Raw genomic sequence first — 17353 nt, 5'->3', positions numbered from 1 at the left:
AAAAGATCTTAAAAAGAAGCAGTATAAAAATTGAATTAAATGTATAATACCCTGTCGTGGTCCCTCCACTTCTCAACCTCACCCTCCCCAGGTTCCACCCTCAAAATCTCCAGAATTTCACAACCCAGAGTTGGAAACCCTAGGTGACAGACAGACAGCAAGGCTATGAGGAACTCTCCATTTAGCCCCAGGATTCCATGCAACTCAAAGGGGGGGGGGGTATTTTGGAGATGAGTCACTGAGGAAGGGATTTTCCCAGAGGGAAAAACTATTTGTATAGTGCCATCTCAGCAACTTGCTTGGTCGGAAGATCTTTCTTAGAAAAGGCACTGGGGGAGGGGGCACGGGCCAAAGCTTTAATTCCACACACTCTAATTGCGGGTAAACAGAGCACATGATCCACGGGCCTTGATGCAGTAAAGCAAGAGTGGGTGAGCAGCAGAACCCCACATTGGGGTCGGGAGTGTTGTTCACGGAAACCTGCGCGTTTTTCCATTGCGCGCAATAGCGAGTTGAGCAGACACGCAAGAGTCACTGCACGGCCTTACTGTCCATGACATTTGGGTTGCATTGGCTGGATGAACGGTGGTGGGAACTGCGCTGTACGTGATTCAGGGGGAGTGCAGATGCGAGAAAGTCACAGGCTGGGTCTCCACGTTTTTAGGGTTGCCATCTCCGGTTCGGGAAGTTCCTGGATATTTGGGGGGGGGTAGAACTAGGGAGAGTGGAGGGAACTTAATGGGATATGATGCAATAGAATCCACCTCCCACAATTGCTTTTTTCTCCAGAAGAACTGATCAATGTTGCCTGGAGAGCAATAGTAATTCCGGGAGATCTCCAGGCTCCACCTGGAGGTTGGCAACCCCTTGGGCTCGGAGAATCCCTGCTCTCCCTCGCCTGTTCCTGTCCTGCGGGAAAGCGCCTTCCGATTGGCTCCGAGCGATTAACGTCTCCCCCAATCCGAATTCGCCATGGTGACCTCATTCTTCGGCCACCCCGGACGCAGATTGGTTGTTGCCCACCCCGCCTCCCAGCCCCACGTGGGGAAGGAGGTGGGGGGGGATCCCGGTCCGGGCGCTGATTGGCCGCGGCGCTGTCGGCGGCGGCTCCGCTGTTGCTGAGGGGAAGCGAGAGGGGCCCGGCCGGGGCAAGAGAGGCCAGGAGCGGACCGGCGGGTGAGTCCATGCATATGCTAATGACATGCAAATTAGATTCAAATAACGCTTCCGTGGAGGGGGCCTGAAGGGGGGAAACGAAGCCGCCCCAACTCACACACCTCAGGAGTTGTACTTTGCAGCTCCAAGGGGGGAGGGGACGGGCTCGAGGAGTCACCAGAGGGGCTTGATGGGAGTTGTAGTCTTTCCGGAGGGAAACTCCTCAGGATAGCCTACAGGGCGCTTCGCGCCTCTGAGGACCACCAATCCCATCAGGCCTCGCGCGGCCTCCAGCCCGTTTAAAAAACTGGCGTCCTAACGCATGATGGGAGATTTAGTCTTTCTGGCTATCGCCTTCTTCTTTTTCCTTAAGGGTGGGAGCGCTGGTCTCGATTACTATCATTCCCATGAGGCATCCCGGCGCCCTCAGGCACCGTGAAGAAATTGGCGCGCGGTGCTTCTTGGGAGTTGTAGTTCTTTCCGTGAAAATGCTTTGGGGCGGCTAGACTACGATGACAGGCCTGGAATACGAGTACTAGTGGGTCGAACCCTGCAAGATGGGAATGGGTGTCTTCGCCGAGCTACAGTTTAGCCATCCTGAGTAGGGAGAAGTACCATGTCCCATAAAGCATAGCGTCTCTTCGCTACCGCTTTCCTTTCCGCGAGGCATCCTGGGAATTAAGGTTTTTTTGTCGGCATTAAACGGATTAAGGCGCGGTGGAAAAAGTCACTGTAGACTACATATCCCATGAGGCTCGAATTTTCGAACTCTTCCTGTTCGCCTAGCGCCAGGTAAACAAGTACAATGTCTTTGACTCCACCCCTTTTTCCTATTGGCTACTGTAAGTGGAGCTTTCCCACCTCCTCCCCCCGTTCGCTTCGCTATGGGCTACTGTAACTGCTCCTCTCCGGAGACGAGCAGGCGGCCTTTAAAGAGGGAACCGCCCCCTCTCGGAGCTGATAGGCTGAGAGGGGTGCCCGTCTGGGGAGGTGGGCTCCTGCGGTTGCATTGACGACTTCCTATTGGTCTTCATGAAAATCTGTCACCGAGTTGTGGGCACTGATTGGACAGCGGCTCCAGCTGGTCCAGATTCATTCACCATTTTGTCTGTTGGAGTAAAAGGGGCTCGGAGGGGCCGAGAGGGGCTCGGGCTGGACCATCGCAGGCGGATGGGGGGGAAGAATGAGGATTGGACTGTACCAAGGCTCCTTGGATAGGGGTGGGTCCCAGCTTTGCTGAACTACCTGGAAAGGGGGTCATTCAGGTAAGGGGCTTTTGGGAGGTACCAACTGTAGTGCCCCCCCCCGGGAGGGGACAGTGGGAAGACCCCGAAAGAGCTACATCTGCAAAGAACCCTGCAAAGACAGGGGGAGAATGCACCAAATTTGCTCCCCTGCTTAGATTCTGGAAGGTACCAACTTTAATACCACCAAAAAAAGAGGGGGTCCAGGGGAGTTGAGAAATGCCCACTTTCTATGGGCCACAACTTTGTTATGCCCTCAGCTCTGAAGGGAGCTGGACTGGAGGGAGGTGTTTATTCGACTACTGCTGCAACGGGGAAAGGCGCTTTGCACTCCCATCCCTCTTCCCAGAAATGCAGGCAGGGAGAGAAGAGGTATTTAGGGATGGGGCAGCATGCATATTTTGGGCTGGGTTTGGGGAGAGCCGGGGTCCTAGGTTGCGGCAGAAAGGCTGGATAGGTGCGTGCGTGTGCGGAGAGAAGGGAAGGGATTGCATAAGAGAGGGGAGGGTCTTAGGGAAGTGCGGGAGGGAGGGGGGAGCCCTTGGCAGGAGCAAGGGCACCTGGAGTGAGGCGAGGGAGGGTTTCAGGCTTGGAAGCTGAGCTTGTGCGTTTGTCCCTTAGGGTTGCCAACCTCCAGGTTGGTCTAGAGATCTCCCGACATCACCTGATCTCCAGGTGACAGAGATTAGTCCCCCTGGAGGAAATGACTGCTTCGGAGGGTGGACTTTGTGGCATTACATCCCTGCTGAGGCCCCTCTCCAAACCACACCGTCCCCAGGCTCCATCCCCAGGAATCTCCCAACCAAGAGTTGGCAGCCCTTTGACCATGTGGGAACTGGAGATCTAGAATTACAGCTGATCTCCAGGTGACGAAAACCAGTTTGGGGCACCCAGAATGGGGGGGGGGGGAGAGATGGAGTCAGGAAAGAAAATCCTGCCAAACACAGAGAGGGGCATGGAGAGAGAGCGGGCAGGGAAGGTGATCTAACCATGCAGGATTTGTACCAGGGGCTATTTTTGCACTCTGAATGCCAGCCTTCAGGCCCAAGGATATGTGAAGGCACCAGCTAGGAAGAGTGCTTCTGAGCACATACAGAGTTCAGTCTCCTCTCCATGGGAGTGGCCTGTGCTAGCACATGTGCAGGTGGGTCTGGGGGAAGGACTTTGAAGGCTTTGGGGTTTAGAAATAAAGAAGGGGTGATTTAAGGATCTGCAAACAGGATACAGAGAGTCGAGGATAACCCTCTCTTGAGAAAACTGACATTTGCAGGGTGGCACTGGGTGTGTGTGTGTGGGGGGGGGGTGTTGAAATGATAAAATTCATAATTGTTCTGCAGCCAGTCCTTGAGATGGTTCAGCCGCCGTCTGTTTTTCCAGGAAGCCTGTTATTCCCTCCCTTTGAGAGGAGGGAGAAGAGGAAAGCTGGACTCGATCTTGCTTGCCTAAGTTAGTGGATGGCTTTGTGATCATTTCAACATTCCTTTGCACCCTTCCTCCTCTCTTTGGGCTGCTATGGGAGGGAGGGGAATTCCTTTGGAGAGTTCCCAGCAAAATGCCTGTTTCTGTTTTCCCTGCCTCTCCTCCGTCCACGAGAGGGGTGAGAAAGATAATAACTCAAAAGTCAGTTCTTTGGAAGACTTCCCCGGTAGAGCCCTTCAGAGATAGGGTTGCTCTATTCTGTGGCACGGACAAGTAGGAGTAGGAAGGACTCCAGGCTTGGGAAGTGCATGAGCGTACTTTGAAAAGTCCAAGTGTTCAGAAGCTGTCCTGATGAAGAGTTGCTTTCATATATTGTTACGTAATGTCAAGATGGGGAGATAGTAGCCTTGAGTCTTAACAAAGCTCCATGCAGAGGGTTGCCACCTGGCCCTACCCTAGCACCCAGTTGCAAGAAATACCCATCCTTATTCTGGATGTTGGATTCTGTGTGTGTGTGAACAAAACCACTGTGCCTCTTTAGCCCTTCTGACAATGGAGGTTCACAGCTCTTTCCTCCTGCAACTTCTCTGCTCATACTGCCTTGGGTGATGCATGGGGAAGGCTCCGTCAGTTCTTTTGTGGCTGTCGACCCTGAGTAGCTAGACAGGCTTTGGCTTCTAACTGGGCTGTGCTTGAATAGCTGGGGGGCAACTTTGCTGGCCCAGCTGAAAGCAATCACCAGCCGTGGACCTAATGTTTAAAAATGTTGGCAAGCCCTTTGAATTACAGTTTTGTTGGGTGGGGAGGGGGTGTGTGTCTTCTTTGAACACCTGCAGCACAGTGCTGCGTGAGCTGAAAACTTGCACTGTTGGTATATAGGTTTTGTCAAAACCTATATACACTTCCTGAGCATCAAAGGGGAGGATTTATGCACAAATGAAATAACTTTTCCACGATGGTCGTAGGTTACCTGTGCTGTTATGTGTGTGATCACACATTTGAGATGAGAATAATGAGCGGAGGGGTGGCCAGGGAATATAATTCAGGTGTTATTGGTCTCCTGTGTCTCCTAGTGGTGGGGCTGCAATTTAGTGGCAGAACTTCTGCTTGGCATGTAGAAGGTCCCAGGTTCAGACCTCAGCGTCTCCAGCTCAACAATCAGGCAGTAGATGGTATGAAAGTGAGGTGCCAGTCAGAGTGGACAATACTGACCTTGACAGCTTATTTGGTCTGTTGGGGTGTAAGTCAACTTTGTATGAGCAAGAAGCTCTGTGTGTGTCTGTGGGGTGGGGCCTTATCCTGAATCAGACCATTGATGCATCCAGGGCAGCAGCTTTCCAGGGTCTCTGGCATCTGTCTTTCACATCATTTACTATCTGATCTTTAGAGCAAGATTTGGGTCCAGTAGCTAGATTTCCAGGGTATGAGCTTTTGAGAGTCATGGTGAGATCATTTGTAGCACCCAGGAAGAGGAGGAGCAATGGAAACATTCACAGAGGCTAAATTAGCAAGCAGAGTGGAATGCGTGGTGGAGCAGAACGGGGGTTCAGAGCTCAGAACGGCCTGTTGTGCTGAGGCCAGGCTTGTCCTTTAACCTTTCCCTCTGCCTTTCTCTCCTTAGCTCCCTGAGTCCACACCCAGGCTGGGTTGAAGATGAAACCAGCGAAGAAGGCTGCCAGCTCCTCCTCTTCCTCCTCTTCAAGCAACAGTAGCAGCAGCCGATCCCCACCCTCCACCCGATCCCCACCCTCCACCCGGGCCAAGGCCCAAAAACGCAAGACGACCCTCGAGGAGGGGCCTAAACCTGAAGAGGGGGGAGGGGAGGAGGCGCCAGACCAGCCGCTGGCATTTGTGGGCGCCCGGCGCATGCAAGTGAAGATGGACCCCAGCCTGCGGGAATTGGCAGGAGCACATGATGACCCCTACAAATTGCCCGAAGGCGAGGGAGAGCCCGGGACTGAGGTCTGTGGGCCAGAGGCCTCAGCGAACCGCAAGACAGCCACTTTTAAAGTGCGTCCCCCCTGCAGGAAGTATCCAGGGGGTGAAGAATCCAACGGCAGCGAGGGCCCAGCGGCACCTGCTGAGGATGAACCTAGGCGCTGTCCCTCTTCCAGTACTGACACAGCCAGTGAGCACTCAGCCGATGAGAATGACAAAGGGGTGGGGGACCTGTGGCCAACACCCCCGAGCGAGTACGACCTGCGGCAGTTGCGCTCACAGCGAGTGTTGGCCCAGCGGGAGGGAATCTTTCAACCGGCTATAGTGAAGCAGATCCGTCGGGGGCAGGACTTGGGGGTGCAGTTCATCAGCGACCGGGTCATGGCATACTATGAAGGGGCACTGGGTTCTGGCGCGGTGGACGTGGTCCTGGATGCCACACCCCCACCAGCTGCTTTGATGGTAGGCACAGCCGTTTGTGCTTGTGTGGACTCTGAAGAGACAGCGTATCGGGAAGGCACTGTGGTTGAAGTGAGTGCCAAGCCGCCCTCGTTCAAAGTACATTTTGTCCGCCCTGTGCTTCTCCCTGGCACCACTGCTGCCCGTAAAGACTCTGCCTGGGTACCACGCTCAGCCCTGCGTCTTCTGCGTCCACCGTGGCATTCCGAATCTCCTCCCCATGGTAGCAAACAACCTGAAAAGCCCCCTCCTTTGCCAGCAGAGGAGGAGGTTGCTTTGGCTCTTCCATGCCCAGAGCCAAAGCAGCCAGAAGATGCAGAGGTCTCTAAGATCAGTGCTGGGGTGAGAACAGAGGAAAAGTCCGTGGTTGTGCCCCCCCAAATGTTGTCGCCTCCCAAGTCACCAGCATTCACTCGCCTCCCCGAGCAGCCGTCGCCTCTGCTGAGCCCAGAAGCGAGTGGGAGTCGCAGTAGCAGCGTGATGTCTGTAGACAAATGCAGCACTCCTGGCTCTTCTCGATCCCGTACACCCCTCACAGCCGCCCAGCAGAAGTACAAGAAAGGGGACGTGGTGTGTACCCCCAACGGCATCCGCAAGAAGTTCAACGGCAAGCAGTGGCGGCGGCTCTGCTCGAGGGAGGGCTGCATGAAAGAGTCACAGCGCCGGGGCTACTGCTCTCGCCACCTCTCCATGCGCACCAAGGAGATGGAGAGCCTTTCGGAGGGACGGGCCAGCGGGCTGCGAGAGGGCAGTGCTGAATTTGACTGGGACGAGACCTCTCGGGACAGCGAGACCAGCAGCGCTCGAGGGGATTCACGGCCCCGACTGGTGGCCCCGGCTGACTTGTCCCGGTTTGAGTTTGACGAGTGCGAGGCGGCCGTCATGCTAGTCTCCCTAGGCAGCTCCCGCTCGGGCACCCCTTCCTTCTCCCCCGTCTCCAACCAGTCCCCTTTCTCGCCTGCACCTTCGCCGTCCCCCTCCCCGCTCTTTGGCTTCCGTCCGGCCAATTTCAGTCCCATCAACGCATCGCCTGTGATCCATCGGGCCGGTGGACGCAGTCGTCATGTGAGTGCAAGCACCCCCAAGGGTGTCGGGGGTGCCGTGCTGAGCCCTGAGATGATGCATCACGCCGCTCCCCGAGAGCGCCACCATTCTGGCATCTTATCCACCTTCCAGACCAACTTAACCTTCACAGTCCCGATGAGTCCTAGCAAACGGAAAGCCGAGTCCCACCACAGCAGTACCAGCTCAGCGACCGACTTCCACAAGAACGACAGTCTCGACTCGGGGGTGGAGTCTGTCTCGCATACACCCACCCCCTCCACGCCCGCCGGCTTCCGGGCAGTGTCGCCTGCAGGCGCTGGGCCTTTTTCCTCCCGCTCCCAGCAGGCCTCTCCGCTCTTGTTGGTGCCGCCGCCTGCTGGGCTGACCTCTGACCCCAGCCCCACAGTGCGTCGGGTGCCTGCTGTGCAGAGGGACTCTCCTGTCATCGTGCGCAACCCGGATGTTCCCCTACCCTCCAAGTTCACTGAGAAGCCTCTGGAGGGACGGGTGGGCAGTCCCCGAATGGGCAAGGCCGGCTCCAAGGAACATCTGGCTGGCAAGGGACAACTGCAGGTGCCGGTGCCCATTAATGTGGGTCGGACACTGCCTTCCAGCCAGCCCAGCGTGACCTCTGCCCCCGAGCAGGCCCCGCCTATTTTCAGTGTCTCCTCCCCCTTTCAGCCAGTTGCCTTCCATCCCTCTCCAGCCGCCCTCTTGCCTGTCATTGTCCCCGGCGAGTACACTAGCCACCCGGCGCCCAAGAAGGAGATTATCATGGGAAGACCTGGCACAGGTAAGGGACCTGCTGGTGGTGGCTGATGTCTTTGTAGGTGTGTCTCCTTGGAATTCGTTCTGATACCAATGTCTATTTGCTTTCCACCACTTGGTGGATGCAACTCTGTAATAACTGTTCTCTTTATCATATTGGGTCCAGCTGAGAAAGACAAGAGTCTGGGTCTCAACAGAAGAAAGCAAGTCTTGCTTACTGATAACCCAGCAGTCTGAGAGTTTGCTTTGGACCTGCAAGACTTGATTTGGAGATACAGTTTGGTTGTAAATGCTCTGGGAGGTCGTGGGCAAGGAATGCGCTGTCTTTTTCCTACTTGATGGGGGTGGTGGTGGTGGGGGGAAACAGCCTGCTACGCAGGGTCGTTGTGGCAGCAAATGCGTGAAAGGCTTTGCAAATCAAAAGTGCTACGAAATCCACGAAGCAGGAACAGAGATTTCACTACTTAACGTTGCTGTTCTTGTTGAGGTGGTCGCACACAGGTGCAGTTTGTTTTGGTACTTTGCCTTCCTCCAGTCCTTCACAAACAGTCTGGGAAAAGGAATAGCAGCTATAGGTGGAGATATGACGCATACCCAGCAAACAAGGGAGGGTAAAAGATCCTTTTATGCTGAGCAGATTTGTAGCCCATCCTACCCCTGAGGCTTTAAGGCACGTGACAGCCTTCTTTGGAGGATGTTTTTTCTCAGCTTCACGCGCTTTCATTCGTTTTCAGCTCTTCTGCTCATCCTATTTTCTCGCATCTCCTTCTGCCCAAATTTCTCTTGCTGCACCATCTTCCTTAGCTTCCAGATCTTCTTTGGATCTAGTTCAGGTTATTTGGGTTTTCTTTCTCAGTTTCTTCCCACTCTTTGGCCCCTTCTTGTCTCCCTTCTCTCTGCCCCCCTCTTGTCTTTGCTTTTGCAGATATTTAGTCTTGGCTGGCCCTCAGTTTACACAGTTTCACCGTCTCTCTTCTCTTTGGAAGTCGCTGCTTCTTGGCATCTGCGCTTTCTCCTTTCGAAACACTGCTTGGAAATGTATTTATTTATTAAAATATTTTATAGTCCGCTTATCCTCTTGGCTCAAGGCAGCAAAAATTGCTCTTTTCTCCTGGGGCTTTGGCTTCTAGTCTCTCCTTTTGCATTCTCCTTGCTCTTGCATTCCTTCCCCCCTTTCCCCCAAATGGTGCTAAGCCTTTGCTTTATTAATTTGGGAGCATCATCCCTTTTTCCTAATTTAATTTATGTACCAAGTTCTTTCATTGGGATGCTTTTCATACATAATGTTATGAGAGAGCTATAAACTGTAAACACTTTTCAACAAGAACATGCATAATTCTCCCACTGAATTCAAGGGCTGGATCTTGGCCCAAGGTCTTCAGTAATCCCAGTTAATAAATGTAAAGTCTGGATAAGACAGAGTAACAGGCCCAACACCATCCTATTTTCCCAGGTCTGAGCTAAGATTCTGGCTTTTGAGTTCCTAGGCCCTAATGGAAATCTCTTCTTTAATTATTTACTTCATTTATACGCCATCTTTTCCCCTGATGGGACCCAAGGTGGCTTGCATCATTCTCCTCTCCTCCATTTTAGCCCCACAACAACCTTACGAGGTAGGTTAGGCTGAGAGCATGTGACTGGCCCAGGGCTATGCAACAAGCTTCCATGTCAGACTGTGGATTCGAACTCAGGTCTCTCAGAGCTTGGTCCAGCACTCTAACCATTATACCACAACTTTCCAGGATTAGACCATTTCTTCCTCTCCTTTTGAAGATGGATTCTAGTCCCAAGCTTTGGGAAGGGAGCCGGGCACAAGGCTCTTGTATTCTGGGACTCTTACTTCAAATGTTGGGGGTTTTTTTGGTTACATTACAGGCCCAAACAACTTGTGACCTGTCAAGCTGAATGGATCCCATCAATCTCGGCCTGTCAGGAGCTGGTTGCAGCCCTTCCTGTTTTTTGCGGACCCGGGCAAGGCAAGCAGCAACTGCCAGGCCTCCAGCCGTGCGTACGTGGCCGGTGGGTTTTGTTTGGCTCGGTTGGGTCACAAGTCGGGCAAGCCCCATCTGGAATCGCCAGCTCATTGGAAAACAATGATTTCGCTGTTGTTGAATGCAGCCTTGTCTATCTGCAAAGCAACTGTAGCAGGTTTCCTGTCTGAATCTGTCAAGTGCCTGAAGCAGTTGTTCTGGTGTTGTCTGCATTAAAGCAGCGGGAGGGTTTTTAAGGTAGGGTGGGACTGCGCCGGTGTTTGGTCTGTGTGAGCATGGCCTGGGAGCGTGGCCTGTTTGTGTTTGTTCAGTTTAGGTCAGCTGACTGAGTGCTAGTACTGGCTGTGGTGCGTGGCTTGGGGGTGATGGAGGTGTTTGAGGGCTGTCTCGAAGGCTTGGAAATAGCTGCTTCTGTCATCGCTGGGGACAAGGAAGAATTGCCTTCAGGTGACTAAGGCTGGGAAGGTCGTTCCTTTCAGGCAGTTCGTGTGCAGCAGTGGAGCGACTTAGGTACACGCTAGGAACGGGGTTAGAAAGAGCCCTGTTGGCAAGTTCACTCTGAATGCACGTACAATCCGTGTACTGTGTACGCTTGATTTTTTAAAAAATACACGTGTTGAGTAATTCTCATGTTACATACAATGCATAAAATAGCTGAATACATGACACAATCCCCACATTTATCCGAGCACTGGTCCCTGGTTTCAGTTGCAAATGCAGGAGGGTTGGCCCTTTCTTACCAGAGTTCACTGTAACACGTGAACGGTCTAAAGCATCTATGTGGGCTGGTAACTTTTGTGGTTGTGCTCTCAGAGTTGCCATATGACATCTAGTGCAGGGGGAGGCACCCCCCTCCTCCCAGCACATGTGCCAACAATGGCAAACCAGAGCCTTCTGCTTGGTGCCAAGAGGCGGATCTTCCCCAAGCAACTGAGGCACTGACAGCAAAGCCTGGGGCCAGCAACGAAGAGGGGGGATGGCGACAGGCATGGCTGTTGCCTGTCAATGAGTGATTCTGCACACGTTGGATAATGCACTTCCAATCCTCTTTATAGATCATTTGGAATGGATTTTTTTGTGTGCGGAACAAATAATCCACCTCAAACGATTGATAAAGTGCATTGAAACGATTGATAAAGTGCATTATCCAACGTGTGCGGAATCAGCCATTGTCTCTCAGAACCATATAGTACCAGGTAAGTCCTGAGATACTGTTATGATCCCCCACAGGAAGTTATCTTCCTATTCTCCCTGCCCCCAGCCCTGGCATTCTGAGGTTTACTACCTCTGCCCACGGCTTTTTTTCTGGGAAAAGAGGTGGTGGAACTCTGTGGGTTGCCCTCAGAGAAAATGGTCACATGGTTGGTGGCCCCGCCCCCTGATCTCCAGACAGAGGGGAGTTGAGATTGCCCTCAGCGGTGCAGAGGGCAATCTCAACTCCCCTCTGTCTGGAGATCGGGGTGGGGCTACCAACCATGTGACCATTTTCAAGAGGTTCCGGAACTCCGTTCCCCCACGTTCCCGCTGAAAAAAAGCCCTGCCTCTGACCTTGCAGGTTCTGTGTAATCATTGTGGCTTAGGGTTGCCAGCCTCCAGGTGGTAGCTGGAGATCTCCTGGAATTACAACTAATCTCCAGGCCACAGAGATCAGTTCCCCTGGAGAAAAGGGCTGCTTTGGAGGGTGGTCTCTATGGCATTATACCATGCTGAGGTCCGTTTCCTCCCCAAACCTGCCTTCTCCAGGTTTCACCCCCCAAATCTCCAGGGATTTCCCAACTTGGAACTGGCAACCCTAATAGCCATTGATGGAGCTCTCCTCCCTGAATGTGTTTAATTGCTTTTTAGAGGCGTCTGAATGTTTAATTTTATTTTTATTTATTTATTAATCTGCCTTTCTCACTGAGACTCAAGGCGGATTACACAGTGTAAATCCATGGAATAGACAGGATGAGACTGCTAGTAGACCATGTAATAGGACTAGGATTACAGAAATCTGAAACGAAGTATTTAGTATTAGGCACAATATGTTAAATAATACAGAAAATGGTATTAGAAAAGCATGCAGTGATCACACAGCAAACAGATAATATATACTGTATCATGTACATTCCCTTTATGAAAGCATCTTTCTGAACCATTCCATTGTATTATAACCCTATTAACCTTTATAAAAATGATAAAAGTTAGCATCCTGTGGCAATGAATTCCACAAGCTAATTAGTCGTCGAGCGAAGAATTAATTCTGCAACAACCATCAGTTGTTTGTTCATTTTAAATCAGATGTTGGTGTCACTCTTACGTTGCCAGGTGCATTGTGAGAGATTGGCAGCGCATAGGGGATACATGTGCAAGTGTGTGTTGCCGCATGTTGCAGTATGTGTCCTTGAGCATGCAGTCACAGGAAGAACCCCCATGACTGGAAAAGATCTTGCCATCAACATCCCTGTAGGTATTCATACAAACAAAGCGATGTGCCCCGGACTGGTTACCCTCTCTGATCTCGTATCTCTGCACATCGGAGCACTGAATGGCATGGGGGTAAGGGAGAACAGACATGGTGGTTACTCTGCTTTCTTAAGAGGGAATGCATGAAGGGATAAGCTGGTAGCTTTCGTGGCCCTTTCATTCATGCCCAGGATAATGCCGATCAGATTGGCTGGGTATCCGGGAAGTGTTTGCCTTCCTCTGAGCATAGATTAGGCATCACTGGAGGAGGTTGGGAGGGGGAGATAGCTGTGAATTTCTTGTATTGTGCAGGGGGTTGGACTAGATGACCTTTGTTTTTCCTTCCAGCTCTACTTTTCTATGTTTCTAAGCCATAAGGAGTGGACTGGGGAACACAAATGACTAGGGTTGCCAGCCTCCAGGTAGTGGCTGGAGATCTCCTGGAATTACAACTGGTCTCCAGGCCACAGAGATCAGTTCACTTGGAGAAAAGGGCTACTGGGGGGGGGAACTCTATGGAATTATGCCATGCCGAGGTCCCATTTTCTCCAGGTTTCACCTCCCAAATCGCCAGCAATTTCCCAACTTCGAGCTGGCAGCCCTACAAACGGCCCTGGAGCAAGCCCAGCTGAGCAGCCAATGTGACGCTACACACCACCACTACAGGGGTCTCTCAGCTTAGCAGTCCAAACAATTAGCTCCTCCATTGCTTCCTCCTGAAAACTGGCAGCTGTGGGAGTGGGGGGGGGGAACTGACAACACTTGCCATTGCCAAGGAAGGGTCTGAGCCAAGCAGAGCTGTTAGAGCTTGGTTATGCTTGCTTCTGGCCTCCAGTGCCCCTCAAGGGCAGTGGCCCACCAGGAAAAGTCCCTGGAAGCTAAATGGCCAATCCACCCTAGATAAGTCTCAAGGACCTGAAGATGTTGTCACAAAAAAACCCACCACAATGTGATTTATAGTGCTGGTTGTGATTTTTATGGCTGTAAAATGGTTTGTTTTGCTCCTGTGTGAACTTACCCGTTGAGATCCCCCACTAGAGCAGAGTCCCAGGTGCCCCTCCATACGGATAGACAGCGGTCAGGGTCTTTTCAGCAGTAGAAGGAGGCTGGCCGTGTTTCTTTCCTGCTAGTGTTTATGTGCCAAGCCGAGGTCAACTCTGCCCCCTTCCCACTTGGGTGCCTCTATGGTTCTTTTTTTGACAGTATTGCCTGCTGCGCTTTTACGTGATATTTTCGCTCATCTTTGAGTTGTTAGCTACCTTGAAAATGTTTAACTGATAGGCAGAGTGTAAATATTTCCATTTGTTAAGACAAAATAAACGATTGCGGGTCCGAGATCCACGCCGCCGGGTATCCTTGCACGCCGCGTCTCTCTCAGCCATTATGCAGGGGTTGTTAGACATGTTTTGGCTTTTCCCTGGTTTTCCTACGCACTGGACACACCTGGGCGTTGCGCCCTGCGATCACTTTCTTGAGCACTTGTTTGGTCGTAAATGGTGGGCGTCTGCAAAACATCGTGTCCCAAGGATGTACACGTTTGGTCTTGCGCAGGTCTGGAAAAACCCTTTCCGAAGAGGCTAGTTTGTATGAAGAGATGGGAATGCCTAGGGTAGGGGAAAGGACCTATGCTTGCCGTGTAAGGAGCGTGGCATGGTTCTTGTTCCCCAAGCTCTCAATCCCTGCATCATCACAAATGCAGTTTGCTGTCTCTTGGCAACTGGTAACCAAGACTACCATTTCCCTGCTGCTTGCCTGGAGCCCTGTCTCTATTTTTATCGATAATGGGAGGGGCCAGATCCAGGGAGTTGGGTCCCCCCCGCCCAAGTTCAGTGCGTACGGCTTGGGGCCAGGTGTGCGTATGGCTCAGAGGGTGTTGTAGCTGCGCCAATTCTTGCACACCCACGTGCGTGCATATGATGGGCTTCTTTGCATAATCGCTCCAAGCATTACCATATGTACACAGATGTCTTTCTTGTGTGTTCCCTCTTGTGGCACAAGTGCACACATCTCTTGTATGTTCAATTGGGATCTACAGTTGCCCTCTACATGCCGTCTTGCACGGCAGCCCTTTTTGAAAGGGGGAAATTGTTCTTTGTTGATGCTAATGTTGTGCTTGCAAGCTGACACACTCACAAGCCTTGTGCTTTAGAAATATAAATATAAATTATCCTTCTGAAAGTGGTGCAACTGTACTGCTCGGGCAGATGGGAGCGACGGGCATTTCGTGCAGCTCAGGCTCACCAATGTTCACCATGGTAATCATGTAAAACATGAAGGGGGGAGACTTGCGTCACTAAACTTACGCAGTTGATACGCTTGCACCAAGAAGCTATAGACAGTTGTACATCCCTGGCATGCATCTGGCTGATTTCTCTGAGTGTGGGGTGTTTTTGTTTATTTGGAAGAAACCTGTCTTCCCTTTGCCCTTTATGGCACTGAGCGCTAGGGGATTACTGATACATTGGGATGTTGTGTAAAGTGAATCTCTGGTACATCCCTAAGCATACAGCATGTGTGCAGTTCTCTCCCAGCATCTGTGTCCTCGCATGGTCCAGCGTGTAAGCCATTTGTCTGGCGTCCAGTTTAGGCATGCTCTTGCATTTTGCGGAGTATATAGTGCGAAGTGCTTACCAGCAGGTGCGTTACACGCCACGTGATTGCAGTTGCATTCAGGGTGCAAAATCTCCCATGCAAAGGCCACAATGAATGTGGATCATGCAACTATGTTCACATCTGCTAGGCAATAAATGGGAGCGGGCATCTGTGCTCTTTGCCTATTTGCGTATGTTCACAGGGACTCTGCTGTCTTTCTGGGCAGAAACTTGTACTGCTTTTGTATGAACAGATGTTTCCGTTTAACAAATTCTTAAACCTAGTGTAGCCCTCATGGAGGTGGTTTACCTGTGCGAGGGCTCATACGACTATATATTTTTTCAATTTTTTTAAAAAAAGTCCTTGCACATAGAAAACTAGCCTTCAGGGTTCCAGCTTTTCGGTCATGACTTTGTGTAGGGAATTTTCTTTTTATGACTATTTAGATAGGCTTCAGCAAGGGTAGAATAAAAATGGAAAGTGAAGAATGCACGTTCCTATTTTTGAGCTTTGTGGAAATGTTACCAGGATAGGCTTACTTAAGGTTGCCAACTTGGGGTTGGGAAATTCCTGGATATTTGGGAGTGTAGCCTGAGGAAGGCAGGGTTGGGGAGTGGAAAGATGTGTGTGGTATAATTCCATAGATTCCACTCTCCAAAGCGGCTGTTTTCTCTCGGGGAATTGATCTCTGAGTCCTAGAGATCAGCTGTAATTCTGGGAGGTCTCCAAGCTCCACCTGGAGACTGGCAACCCTAGGGTTACTGCTTCTACGTTTACCATAGAGTGGCCTCCTACAACTCCAGAAAGCAGGAAAGGCAAGAGCCCTGGGATATCTTCCAATGACCTGGTTGAATGCGAGCTTCCGGGAAGGGGACGGAGTGGAGGGCTTATGCCCCTAAATAAACTGCACGTTTCCAGATGCAACATACAGGTTTCTGTAAAAACCTGTTAAGAGCTTTTGCTTATATTCATGAGAATGAGACTCAGAAATGCTTTATGCTCTGGGCTATCCCTGGAGAAAAGGTGGAATGCAAGTTCTATGTGGAAGTAAAAAATGAGTGGGGGGGGGACGTTGATGCTGACCCACCTCCTATGGCAGGGAACCAAACCCGAAGCCACTTGGAGGCATTTTCACTCCATCTTCATCTGACTCTACTTATACCTTCTAGCCAGTCTCGGTTAGAGCAGGTGGTTCTTAACTATTAATCCATTACCACCCACCACGTATGCAATGCTATTATTCAATGCCCCCCAAGCCACAATTAAAGAATCCAGAAAAGCAACTTTATTATACATCTATCACGATTATGCGCAGCTCTCAGGCATACATTCTGTGAGAATGTACTTGATGGCCCATCGGCCAACACCTTAAGTTGGAATCCTACATCCTGCTTTCTTAAGCACCTGGGGGAAGAAATCGAAGATTTAAGCTATTATCCTTGGGGTGGGCTGGCTAGCAAATCCTTTTCAAGTCACTCTTCCCTAAGCTACTTACTTAAGTGCAAACTTTACAATAAAACTCTATTATCTGTGTGGTTTTCTGTGCAGTGTGTATCTAGGGTTGAGCACAACGTGAGTGGCTGTGCTATGGGCTGAGAGTATCCTACTTTTGAAAGAGAAGGGCATTGTTGTGGTGTTGTCCCCCCCCCCTTTCTCCTTGCCCTCTGTCTCCCTCCCTCCACTATCAGATAAGGGAAGAGTCCTGAATATGTTGTATATTGTGGGCTTTTGCCTTGTATGCGAGACGGCAGGCATACATGCGTGCCTGTGTGTGGAGAGAAGTAGGCGCGTAGGTAGCTGTGAGATATCTGCCTCCGTGGAGGTGTACACTTGTACAGTGTGTGGGCTGTGCTTTTGTGTGTAATTGTTGTCCACCCTTCCACACACACGCCCTTGGCGTCATGCGGTGCGTGCTGGGAGTGGCATGTTTGTGTCCTCTTTCTCTCCTCCCCCCCATTCCCTTAACAATGGGATCCTCGCCTAGCCCTTGGCCTTGTGCCCAGAGCCTTTGTGTGTGTGGGGGGGGGGGTGTTTCTGTGTGTCTCCTCACTTCACCTCGTAGTTTATTGGCTGCCAGTTGAGGGAAGGAGGTTGGCTGCATCCCACCCCCAGCTGTGAGCAGAGGCAGCATTGAGTCAGGCTTGCGGGGGAAGGGGCCGTGGTACTCGGGGAGGAGAAGAGCATGAGTCACGAGGGGCCGAGCGGAGGCAGTTCCCTGGAAGAGGAGGCAAGGGGGTGCCCTATAGTGCAGGACACTCACGGTCTTTTCTGTACCTCCCCCTATTTCCCACCACTCTG

General features: G+C 51.5%; 1 protein-coding gene across 2 annotated transcripts in view; it reads left to right on the top strand.

Annotated features, from left to right (window-relative positions):
- Positions 1-1104: 1104 nt before the first annotated feature.
- The window catches only part of CIC (capicua transcriptional repressor), a 44691-nt gene continuing 28442 nt past the window's right edge, over positions 1105-17353 (top strand). The window contains exons 1-2 of one of the 2 annotated variants that reach the window (XM_054998686.1): positions 1105-1176; positions 5440-8052. In XM_054998686.1, coding sequence (XP_054854661.1) covers positions 5472-8052 — 2581 coding nt within the window. In that variant the 5' untranslated portion in view covers positions 1105-1176; positions 5440-5471. Of the gene's footprint in view, positions 1177-2333; positions 2421-5439; positions 8053-17353 lie in introns of those variants that run through there. The other variant, XM_054998685.1, reaches the window with a different exon arrangement.

Source organism: Eublepharis macularius, chromosome 15 (genome assembly GCF_028583425.1).
Source record: "Eublepharis macularius isolate TG4126 chromosome 15, MPM_Emac_v1.0, whole genome shotgun sequence".
Lineage (NCBI taxonomy): Eukaryota > Metazoa > Chordata > Lepidosauria > Squamata > Eublepharidae > Eublepharis > Eublepharis macularius.
This window is presented reverse-complemented; position numbering and strand designations above follow the sequence as displayed.